The sequence below is a fragment of the Dermochelys coriacea genome, chromosome 16, assembly GCF_009764565.3.
Source record: "Dermochelys coriacea isolate rDerCor1 chromosome 16, rDerCor1.pri.v4, whole genome shotgun sequence".
NCBI classification, from domain to species: Eukaryota; Metazoa; Chordata; order Testudines; family Dermochelyidae; genus Dermochelys; species Dermochelys coriacea.
The window spans coordinates 4,327,158-4,339,493 of record NC_050083.1 but is presented as its reverse complement, the minus strand read 5'-3'; the positions used below and the strand labels follow the sequence as shown (position 1 = coordinate 4,339,493).

The following is a 12,336-nucleotide window of genomic DNA, read 5'->3' as shown; positions in this document are numbered from 1 at the left end:
TAGTATCACTACTGAGCCCATGTTTATATATACACACTGCTGCAGTCCAGCTGTACCAGAACAGCTGGGCCACTGCAGCACATGTGGTGGTGACACTCTATGCCGATAGGAGAGAGCTCTCCTGTTTGCATAAACCCCTACCTCCATAAGTGGCATAAGCTCTGTGGCGGGAGAAGCTCTCCTGCTGATATAGCGCTGTGCACATGAACTCTTATGTCAGTGTAACTTATGTCACTCAGGGGGGTGCAATAGTCACACCCCGATCAACGTAAGTTTTGCTGACATATGCTGTAGTTTAGATATAGCCTCAGTGTCTAGCAAAGTCATGAACTTAAGCTCTCAGGATTGTCTTTTGAAGGTGTTGTTCAGGGTTTCCTTTGAGGATGAGAACTGAAAGGTCAGATATGGAGGGATCGCTCTGTGAAAAGTGCTCACCCATGAGTGACAGGGTGTTTTTGTCTCTTATCATTATTCTGTGTGAGTTCATTTGAGAGCGCAGTGATTGTCTGGTTTCACCCTCACAGTTGTTGTTGGTGCATTTGATGCACTGGATGAGGTACACCACATGTGATAGGCATGTGTAGGACTCATGGTTCTTGAAAGGTGTCTTGTGGGAGGTGTGGATCATTGTAGCAGTGGAGATATGGCTGCAGGTTTTGCATGTGTTGTTCTGGCAGGGTCTGGTGCTGCTTTGAGTTGGTCTGTCCTGGCATGTAGGGAGCTTGCTTCTGATGATGAGCTTGGTGAGGATGGGGCATTTTTTGAAGGCCAGAAGAAGGGGCTCAGGAAAGATTTTGTTCAGGATGGGGTCCCCATCAAGTTTTAGTTTTTTGATGATTGGTTTTAGTTGTTTGATGATACCACAGATGGGTTCCAGTGTGGGGCGATAGGTGACAACTAGGGATGTGCAGCTGATGGAGGTTTTTCTTCTTCTCTGTATTAAAGCAGGTTCTCTTGGAATATTTGGGTGGCCCCTTCCATGATGCGATCTACTTCTCTAGTGGAGAGTCCTTGTTTGGCAAAGGTGGTTTTAAGTGTTTTAAGATGTCTATCCCAGACTTTTTCCTCAGAGCATATTCTGTGTATCTGAGTTCCTGGCTGTAGAGAACAGATTTCTTAGTGTGTTTGAGGTGGTGATGGTAGGTGTGGTGATCAGTTTCTGGAATATAATTGTCTGTAGGGTTTCATTGTTGAAGCTGACCATGGTGTCTAGGAGGTTGACGCTGGTATAGGCGTGTTCTAGAGAGAGTTTGATGGATGGGTGGTGGTTGTTGAAGTTGTGGTGGAAATTTATGAGGGCACTTAGGTCCTCTGTCCTGAGGATGACTATATAATTGATTTCAGAGTGGTAGCTGTGTTAGTCTGTATCAGCAAAAAGAACAAGGAATACTTGTGGCACCTTAGAAACTAACAAATTTATTTGAGCATAAGCTTTCATGGGCTAAAGCCCACTTCATCAGATGCATGCAGTGGAAAATACAGTTGGAAGATATATATATATATACAGAGAACATGAAAAAATGGGGGTTGCCATACCCACTCTAACGAGACTAATCAATTAAGGTGGGCTATTATCAGCGGGAGAAAAAAAACATTTGTAGTGATAATCAGGATGGCCCATTTCAAACAGTTGACAAGAATGTGTGAGTACCAGTGGGGGGAAAATTAACATGGGGAAATAGTTTTTAGTTTGTGTAATGATGTATCATCGATGTATCTCAGGTATACCATTGGTTTAGTACTGCATTTTTCCAAAAATTCTTCCTCAAGGTGGGCCATGAAGAAGTTGACATATTGGGGAGCCATTCTTGTACCCATGGCTGTTCTCAGGGTCTGGAAAAAGTGTTGTTGAATGTAAAGTTGTTATGGGTGAGGATGTAATGGATGAGTTTGCCAATGTGTTTTGGGTGGATTTCTGAGTGTTGTCCGTAGTTCTGTAGATATTTAAGGCAGGCAGCGATGCCGTCACAGTGAGGCATGTTGGTGTAAAGGGAGGTAACATCCATGATGGCAAGGATGCTGTTCTGAGGGCGGTTGTTAATGTTGTGGAGTTTCTTGATGAAATTGGTTGTGACCTGAAGGAAACTGGCCCTTTGTATGGTGAATCTGAGGACAGTTTCTATGAGTCCTGATATTTCTTCAGTAAGAGTGCTGAGGTCAAGTATGAGGGGCCTGCCTGGGTTCCCTTGTTTGTATGTCTTGGGAAACATGTAGAAGGTCCCTGGGGTGGCTTCATGGGGGACGAGGTTATAGAATTGCTCTTGGAGTTGTTTAGGGAAGGATTTGATTATATCCTTAAATTTCTGTGTGAATTGTGCTGTGAAGGTTGTCTTTGAGTTTTTTCAAAAAGAAAAGGAGTACTTGTGGCACCTTAGAGACTAACAAATTTATTAGAGCATAAGCTTTCATGAGCTACAGCTCACTTCATCGGATGCATTTCTGAAGTGAAGCTGTAGCTCACGAAAGCTTATGCTCTAATAAATTTGTTAGTCTCTAAGGTGCCACAAGTACTCCTTTTCTTTTTGCGAATACAGACTAACACGGCTGCTACTCTGAAACCTTTGAGTTTTTTGTAGTAGGTGGTGCCAGAGAATTGTTGGTTGGCCTCACTGATGTAGTCATCATGGCTGAGGAAGACAATGGCACCCCATTTGTCTGCTGATTTGATCCCTATCTGGTGGTTGGATTTCAGGAACTGGATAGATAGATAGATAGGTAGATAGATAGATAGATAGATAGATAGATATTTTAAAGAACCTCAAATCCCTACTTGCATTCTAAATTACCCTCAAAACTATGCCCTTTGCCTGATTAGGACACATGAAAACAGCCCCTTTGCTGTTCTAATGAGCTATCTGCATAAATTGCTATGGAAGGAAGTACCTTTTTCAGAGATGAAGCTATGTAAATTGCTCTTGGTGCAATCCAATAGTGCATGAACATTATCCTTCCTGCTGGTTTCTCCTTGCTTCTTTTGAATACATCTTCTGTACATTTCTCTGACTTTCCTTGGCCTCCAGACATTTGCATAGTATTTGTTTGGAAAATTGGGCCATATCCAATTACTATTTGAATCAAAAAGATTAGCTAGTCTTCCCTCTGCTTCTTTCACTGCATCTCCCTCCCCCCCTTCCCCCCCCGGCAAATCCACCAGAGACAGCCCTGGGAGTACCTATGCTTAATTTTAAAAGTTTAAAATGTCCAGGATATTATCTCTCTGCGTGCATATGTGTGTGTATGTGTTTGTGTGTGTATGGGGGTATGTATATGTATACACATGTATGTGCAGGAGTACGTGTGTGTATAGGTGTGCATGTGCATGTGTGTACACATGTGTGTGAAAAGTCTGACTGTTGTGAAGACTGTGGGTTGTTTAGGCAGAGAACCCAAGAACCCCCCAAAAAGTGAAGAAAACAGAACAACACTGCAAAAATGAGCATTCAAAAAAAGTCCTTTGCAGAAGTTAGAACATATTTTACTTTAAAAAATAGATAGCAAACGTAATTGTGCCCTGCAGAGTTATTGTGCTAAAGGGGTCTTAGTTTTGCTTTAACAGCCAATCTCAATGCAGCCTTAACTACGGTGTCACTACGGATGTCTCCACAGTCTGTGCAGGGCTCAGAGCTTTGCAGGCTGGGAGGAGCCTTTAATAAATAAATAAATAAATAAATTTATTTTTATGTTATTACCAGCTATACTAAGCTTCCTTTGTAAATTAAGAGAGAAATGTACAGACCCTCTTCCTCAGCCCCTTCAGTTACGGACAAGCAATAGGGTGCTTGTCTTTTGCAACAATTAGAAACCAAGTGACAGTTGCAGAAGGGGAATTCCATGCCCTGTATTCAGCAAATAATAAAGAAAATCTCAGTAACTGATGTTCTGGAGGTTAAATCCTTAAGCTGTTCAGGTTCAAACTAGAGACAAATAAAGAGCCTCCGACTAAATTCCCTAAATATAAGCACAGATCCCTCTGTCCCTGCATTATGCGGCAATAGCGGGAGTAATCAAGGCATCACTGCCAGGGAGGCTGGGCTGGATGAGGCATTGGCATTTGCCATGTCAGATAGCCCTGCCTGGCCTTTGGAAGATGAGTGGGATACACAAGAATGGGGCGGGGGGGGACAAAGAATGGAAAAATCCATTATTTGTTCAGCTCTCGGTGTGAGTCAAGTGTGAACAACATGGAGCCCCAGAGGATGTGACAGATTCAGCCAGCTTCTGAAAGCCAGCCTTTCTGTGTAGATTTCCAGTGTGAGGAGGAAGGGGAGTTAAGCAAGAAAGTATACTGGTGTGTGTGTGTGTGTGTGTGTGCGTGCGCATGCGGATATGTAAAAACTTTCTAACTCTAAGGGTAGGTAAACTCTGGAATAAGCTTCCAAGGGAGGCTGTGGAATCCCCATCATTGCGGGGGTTAAAAACAGGTTGGACAAACACATCTGGGATGGTCTAGGTTTACTTGGTCCTGACTCAGCACAGGGGGCTGGACTAGATGACCTCTCAAGGTCCCTTCCAGCCTGACATTTCTATGATTCTATGTGTGTTGCCAGTTTGTGCATCAGCAAGTGTGACTGTGTGTGTTTGGCAGAGAGATGTTTTAAAGGATTGATGTGTAGTATTTAATTAAATGCTTTCTTAATGCTTAAGGTTTATAGTGCCAGGCAGACAGCTTAAAGCACTTCTGCTCTGCAGTGATGCCAGATCCTGTGTGTGTTGAGAATTGGTTTGTTTAATGTATTATTTATGAGGCTCAGATATTTGAAAAAATCCTGTAGCTTTAATACCGGGCATGGGAGCAGGGTGTGTTGAAATGTGCATGTGTGTGCGCATGTGAGGACCATGTGTAAGAGGGTCTAAATGCTCTTATATAAAAAGCTGCAATGCAGTCAGATAAAGCTTCATTGGAATTCAGCGAGGGAGCAGCGGATGGGGGAGGGGAGATCATGTCACACAAAATGAGGCCACCCGGAGCCATGTATGAGCACTGAGGCTCCACTTGGACATGGAGAGCAGCTGTCCCTGCCTGTGCTAGGGCCCTGACTGGGTTTCACACAATCTCAGACATGAGAACACCAGGCACAGATTGCTGGAGCACCATTAGAAGCACCATATTTAAAAATCAAGCAAACACAGGGCCTCCACCCCACCCCCCAAGCCCTGCAGTGATTCATTTCTCCCCCAACATGGTGCAAATACTTTACTTATATGCTATGTTTCCTTTGATTTAATGGCGACAAAGGTCACACTCAGTGTTTGCATTTGAAAATAAAGCCAAAAGATGGGTCAAACTGTTATCCATGGATGCATCCAGAAGAATATTCATGCTGGTAACAAAAATAAAGGGCTGGGGCATTATTCAGTTTACATATGAAATTCTCATAGTATCCTCTCCCATCTCAGCACCATTTCATTATTCGTGGGGCTGTTTGCATATTTATTTGCCAAAAATATTCATGTTTTCATTTCTGAAGACCCAGATGCAAAATGTTTTGTGTGTATTTCTCTTTAAGTAAAACTTTGCCTGAATATATACCTGTATAGAGCAAATCCATCCACAGCAAGAAAGACTATTAAGCCTCTCCATAAAAGATAGGAAAAATATAGACAACTCTAGTTGGTGTTTTAGTTACCTACCTCTGAGGTTTTCCATAAAGGATGGTAAAAAGCATCTGAATTATTCAGAATGTTAGAGATTTATCTATTGGTATGAACTGACTGCACCTACAGCACATACACACACATTGTACACACAGTCCTACAAACACACACACTGTACACACACAGACATACAAACACACTGTACACACAGAGAGATGAGCAAACACCCACACGCACCCTGGACACACACAGAAACATACAAACAAACATACTGTACACACAGAGAGACACACAAACACCCCCCCCCACACACACTGTACACACACAAAGAAAACAAACACTGTACACACAGAGACATACAAACACAAATACCACACACACACAAAGGCATGCAAACAAACATACACATATGCAAGCACACACCATACATCACTCACACAGACATCAACCCTTCCCAACAGGTCCACCACCAACCTTAATATGCAGATATAACCCATCCCCACCCGCCATGAATTTGAGAGAATGCAAGGTCTGGCTGTCTCTGTTAACACATGATTTGCTCGGGCTATGGGATGAACTCCTGGTGCTTCATGGCCTGTCCTTCCCCTGATCAGTGAGTTAAGGCACTGGCAATGAGCTGGCTGGGGGAGCAGATGGGGGCTGTGGGGGGAGATGTCTGGAGGGGGGGGAGATTGACTGCAGTGATGGCTGAGGACAAGGGGCTGAGCGCTAGCTGGGGAAGCAGGGGGGGCTGCAGGGGAAGATGGTTGGAGGGGGGAGGGGTAGTGGGCTGCTGTGCTGGATGAGGGCAAGGGGCTGAGCGCTGGCTGGGATAGCAGATGGGTGGTGCGGGGGAGATGGCTGGAGGGGGGAGGGGGAGGTGGACTGCAGTGATGGGTGAGAGCAAGGGGCTGAGCACTGGCCAGGGGAGCGGATGGGGAGATGTGGGGGGAGATGGCTGGAGGAGGGAGTGGATGAGGGCTGTGGGGGTGATGGCTGCAGGGGGAAGCAGATGGAGGGTGTGGGGGGAGATGGCTGGAAGGAGGAGCGGTTGGGGGAGCGCAGGGGGAGATGGCCGGAGGGGGGAATGGATGGGGGGTGCAGGGGGAGATGGCTGGAAGGGGGAGCAGATGGAGGGTGTGGGGGAAGATGGCTGGAAGGAGGAGCGGATGGGGGGCTGCAGGGGGAGATGGCTGGAGGGGGGAATGGATGGGGGGTGCAGGGGGAGATGGCTGGAAGGGGGAGCAGATGGAGGGTGTGGGGGGAGATGGCTGGAAGGAGGAGCGGATGGGGGGCTGCAGGGGGAGATGGCTGGAGGGGGGAGTGGATGAGGGCTGCGGGAGGAGATGGCTGGAAGGGGAGCAGATGGAGGGTGCGGGGGGAGATGGCTGGAAGGAGGAGCGGATGGGGGGCTGCAGGGGGAGATGGCTGGAGGGGGGAGTGGATGAGGGCTGCGGGAGGAGATGGCTGGAAGGGGAGCAGATGGAGGGTGCGGGGGGAGATGGCTGGAAGGAGGAGCGGATGGGGGGCTGCAGGGGGAGATGGCTGGAGGGGGGAGTGGATGAGGGCTGCGGGAGGAGATGGCTGGAAGGGGAGCAGATGGAGGGTGCGGGGGGAGATGGCTGGAAGGAGTGGGGCTGCAGTGATGGGCGAGGACGAGGGGCTGGGCGCTGGCCCGGTGAGCGGCGGGATGAGTGGCCAGGGGTGCCCGAGGCGATGCTGGCGGGGCTCCCGCGGGCCGGCCCCGGGTACCTGGCTGGAGATGAGGTCCTCGCAGACGGACAGGGCCATCTGGATGGCGTTGGGCTTGTGGGTGACCGAGGTGGCGTTCAGCTGGATCTTCCACGTGCCGTGGCGCTTGTTGGCCTGGTTCACCGCCTCGCGGAAGATCTGCTCGTGCTTCTTGGTGCTCAGCACCGCGCCGATGTTGACGATCTTGGGGTCGCAGCCGGCGCGGGCGAAGGAGAAGGAGACGAGCACGGCGAGCAGCAGCAGGCGCATGGTGCTCATGGGCCGGGGGCTCGGCTCAGCGCGGGGCCAGGGCGCCCCTGCCCGGTCCGCTCAGGCGCCCCGGACGCCGCCCCAGGGGCAGGAGGCTTCGCCGCTCCCCGCCGCGCCCAGCCGCGGGGCTCGCCCCATCCGGCCGCCCGCCGAGCCCTCGGGCAGCTCGGCGCCAGCCCCGGCCGGAGCCCGCCCGGGCGCAGGGCGCTCTCCGAGGTGCTGAAGTACCGGCGCGCCCGGCGTCGCGTCCCGCTCTGGCTCTGCCCCGCGCCCCGGCACCTCGGGCGGCTGCTGCAGGTGCCGGCGTCCCGGCCGCGGTGCACAGGCCCCAGGGCGCTCTGGGGCAGGGCGGCGGGGCGCGGACCCTCCTGCGCCGCCCTCCCCGGGGCAGGGGTCTGCGCTGCGCCCGTGCGCCACCAGCCTCCCGCTGCAGAGCGCTGCGCTGCCCACGGAGCCGAGCGGGTCCCGCCGCGACGCGTCACAGCGCAGCACTGCGGAGCCTCCGCTGCTGCCCGCCCCTCGCCGGCCCCGGGATTGGGGAAGGGCTGCTGTGCCCGGCCCCTCTGCCCAGCCCGCCGCTCGCCGCCTGCCAGCTGCTGTGCGCAGGGCACGGCCCCGGCCCCCGCGGCGGGACACTCTGCCCTGTCCCCGGGGGCTGGCTGCCAGGAGCCGGTCAGGTCTCTCCCCTGTCCTGGGCTGCTGCTGTGCTCCCAGACACCCCCCGCCCCCGGCACCAGCCCACAGCACCTCTCCCCCGGCTCAGCTCCTCTGGCCGCCTGCAGCCCCCGCTGCGAGCCCCAGCACGAGGAGCTGATGGCCACTTTAGACGGGAGACCTCATGATGAGGGCACCAGAATAGACAGAGAGCTGGTGTGTACGGAGATAGATAGATAAATAGATAGTGTATGGAGATAGAGAGATAGAGAGATGATAACTAGTGGGTATGGCGATAAATCGATCAATCAATAGATAGTTGGTGTATATGGAGATAGATTGATCAACAGCTGGTGTGTATGGAGAAAGGAAGGAAGGAAGGGAAAGAAAGAGGATAGTTAGATAGCTGGTCTGTAGGGGGATAGATGGATTGATATATAGCTGGTGATATAATGGATAGACAGCTCACGTGTATTGGGATAGACAGCGCAATCAATAGATAGCTGGTGTGTATGAGGATAGATACATTGATCGATTGATGGATCCTTGCAACTTTTTCTGTCCTAAAATTGTTCTTACTGGGAATTAAACTGGGTCTTGGTGTGTATGGGAAATCTTTGAGAGCAGTGTTTCTAGGGACTGGGATCTCCCCAGTACTTGTGTCTATTAGTGGGTAGCTCATCTAAGTTTTCTGGCTCTGGGTGAGTCTGGCAGAAGAGCTAAAGGAATGTGATCTTCACAGTGGATTAGCAATGGATGTGCCTTGGCTTCCAGAAGGTGTGCTGACCTCCCTTCCCACACTATGTTAAACACGTTGCACTGCTCCTGAGAACACAGGGCAGCAAGTAGACTTAGGATACCAAGCTAAGTGCCTAGCCAGAGCACAGTGTGGGGCTTTGCAAATAAACAGGCCACCCACATGGCCTGACTTGCAGAAACACAGCCAGGGACCAGGTACTGGGAGGTGGCACCTGGAAATTGGTTGGGTTGTTTTTAGGATTTTGCAGGCACGAAGTAGCAGCTTGAGGATTGGGGAGAGTTTCTGGAGGTGGAGTGAACTGGGGCTCATGTCTGGAGGTTATTCTGCCCTGGGCCAGCTTTGGAAACCCTCCCTGATCCCTAGCATGTCATTCCCATGCCACCTGAATCTTCTCTGCTGACTCCCAATGTGGCTACTAGGTGAGGAACCAACACGTGGGAGCTGTGTTGCCCATGAGTACATGTGCATGGGGTGAGGGAGGAAGGGAACCAGCAGGAGCATAAGGGATTAGGAAAGAGGTCAGATCTTTTATGGTGAGGAGGGAGCACTGGTGCACTTGCTAAGAGCAGAGAGGAATGGGGAGATAAGGCCATGTGCACTGAAGACTCCTAGGCAAGTTAAGGGTTAAACCCTCACACAGCCACAGTAGAAAGCAGAGTGATGCTGTCTTGTGGAAACGCATTTAATTCTGTGTTCATCTGGGAATCCTTGGCTGCTTTTTTATGGCACATTTTGTGCTCTGAGTATTCCTATCCCCTTGGCAGGACACAGCTGCGCTAGGCTTCCTGTGAGTAAAGGTCTCTGGATTCTCCAAGCAGCTGAAGGGAGTCTATGTCTGCAATGCCTTTGAGCAACACATATTTTGGGCTCCCTTAAAGAAATGGGTGAATGGCGCCCAGAGAGAATGATTTTGTGAGTGCATGTGGTGAGTAGGCTCAGGGTCCAGGGCTGAAATTCACCCCCGTGCAGAGGGCCAGCCTTAGGCCTATACACCTCTTAGCCAGAGAGGCTTAAGGGAGGTTGACCTGGTGCCTAGGCTTTTCACTGGCCCTCTGCACGGGGGAATGTTGCCCTCTGTGAATTAGCGAACTGCTGGAGGTTGACTGGAAAGCCTGCTGGAGAATGGAGTCATTGGCCATGGATGCAGGGCTCCTCAGGTGCATAGCATTTTGGTGTGAACCTGTGAAACAATCCCCTTCCTCTAATGTTTGCCCAGGACCACTCTTAGGATTCCAGGGTTGGCCAGGTAGAGGATATCGCGGGGTGCCCTTAAACTCAGCTGACTTGTTTGGGCAGGGGAGGTTCGCTGGGCCACCACTAGCCTCCTGCCATAGGGGAAGTGGAGCTCCAATAGTTTGTGCCGGGTTCATACTTCACCTGACAATTCTTCAGTGGCAGCAGTCTCAGCTCAGAGACCAGGGACTGAACGGGACTGGAACCCAGACTATCCTTTCACCCAGGAGCTGTCTCTCCAGGTCAGGGACAAGGCAGATGGATGGGAGGGCTAGTCACAGCTTGTTCTATGAATACCCAGGACTTTGCTTTCTGGAGCTCTCCAGTTGGCACCTTTCAGCAGCAATAAATTAAAAGAAAAATATGAATGCAGGAGAGTGCAGAGCCCTGCTCTTCTAAATGCATGGGACAGATGCCATCAGCATCCCCATGGTATACGAGTCAAAGGAGAGAGAGCAGCATGAGCACTGCAGAGAATAAACACCAATAGATATTTTTACATGGGTCATTTCTAGAATATTGTCCCAGCCCACCACTGTTCTTATTCAGAACAAATGAGTAGGAGATTTTTTTTCCCCAGTGCAAATTTTCCTGCTGACGTCTTTAAAGTGCAAGTTGCTATGGAAACAGTTTTGTCAGCGTCCCATGTTCTCAAAATGTATGCGGTAGAAAAGGCTGAAGCAAAATGGCCTTTGTGTAAAGATGCAGGATGTGGAAGGTGGAGGAGACTGCTGCTGCAAGGAGCCTTTCCAGGTGACAGCCCATACTGCGGAGGCTTTGAGGTGCATTCAGCCACTGAAGAGTGCTAATGAAGCTGATTTCAGCTATGGTGCTCCCAGTAAGAAAACAAAAATGGCCCCTGCTCAGTTTAACCCCTACCTAGCTTTGTGTGGAAACAAACAGAAATCCCAGCTGCACTCCCAGCACCTCACTAAAGGCAAACCATGCACCAGAGACACTAAGAGTCGTATTTTACTCTTTTTAGCACCATTCTGCTGATTCTGCTCTTCAAAGCATGGAAATGAGGCACTCATGACATCCTGAACACCTCTTCCCACCCTGCTAGACTCAGTTCAGATCAATTCCACTGTTCTGGATTTGGGGGGAGGCAACGCATGCAGTTCAGCAGCTGGAATTACATTTCTTTGGAAAGCAAAGACATTGGCACTGGTATTGCTGTTTATCCAGTTTTCAGGCAGCTGATTGTATCCCTCTCTTCTACCTATATGGGGCACTTGTTCTTTGCGACAAAGACCACATGTTGGTAGGGGTGCATACAAGCCTTCCTCCTGATCAGAATCCCAGAGCAATATAGCTCCTCCCTGTGCCAGCTCTACATTAAAATGTTAATTTGAATGAACAGAACGTGCATATTTTAACAAAGGGCATGAAATGAAGGTCCTCTAAAGAACAGAAGGATGACACTCATCCAACATGGGACAGCTAATGGGACTCAATGATTCCTCTCAGGAGCATTGTCATGTGTCAGCCCTGACAGCAGGGTAGAGTAACAAAAGTAAGAGCTGGCCATGGCTGGGGGTACATCAGGACCGTGAGGAAAAGGCAGATCTGGGAAACATTATCCAGTTTGCCTGTACTTTCCATGTAAAGCCTGTCGCCCCAATAGCTTATAGAGTCACCTGCAATAAGGGGGGAGTGGGAGGAGTCTCCAAGGCCCCTTTCATGGTGCCCATGAATCTGGGATGGACACACCTAGAGAATGGGGCTTGCCATTTGTTTCTCCGCTCTGGCCAGTTCTCTTTTTCATTCCTGCAGACCAATGTTCCTGGCAGGCAGCACTCCAGAGATCTGAGCAATGCCTGCTTCCCTCCCAGGCCCTGTCTCCAGCTGGGTTGCACTCTCCCTGCATCAGAGAGAGGTGAGATCACAAAGTGCAGAAGCCAGGCTCAACCAGTTCAGAAGGCATCACCGCATGACACCCTGACCTGCTGTGTCCTCCAGCTCTTTGATCATTTGAAGATACTAGGTGCACAAGGGGACTTTTCCCAGCATGGGACTTGTGTAAACAGCAGTCACAACCACAGCCAGGAGCTGGTTCTCCTAAAGGGAGCAGTCTGTAGAGAGTGCTAAAT

General features: G+C 50.1%; 2 protein-coding genes across 15 annotated transcripts in view; one reads left to right on the top strand and one right to left on the bottom strand.

Moving 5' to 3' along the window:
- Positions 1 to 7,635, bottom strand: part of GRIN1 (glutamate ionotropic receptor NMDA type subunit 1) — a 73,908-nt gene extending 66,273 nt beyond the window's left edge. For all 14 annotated transcript variants that reach the window (XR_006275992.1, XR_006275994.1, XR_006275993.1 and 11 more), the window contains exon 1: positions 7,348 to 7,635. Coding sequence is in view for 8 of the 14 variants with exons in the window: in XM_038374571.2 (XP_038230499.1) it covers positions 7,348 to 7,605 (258 nt within the window). In the remaining 6 variants the exon portion in view is untranslated. The remainder of the gene's footprint in view (positions 1 to 7,347) is intronic.
- Positions 7,604 to 12,336, top strand: part of LOC119844323 (cholesterol 7-desaturase nvd-like) — a 65,237-nt gene continuing 60,504 nt past the window's right edge. Inside the window, exons 1-2 of the mRNA XM_038374996.2 lie at positions 7,604 to 7,607; positions 7,661 to 8,470. Of these exons, the coding sequence (XP_038230924.1) occupies positions 7,604 to 7,607; positions 7,661 to 8,470 (814 nt within the window). The remainder of the gene's footprint in view (positions 7,608 to 7,660; positions 8,471 to 12,336) is intronic.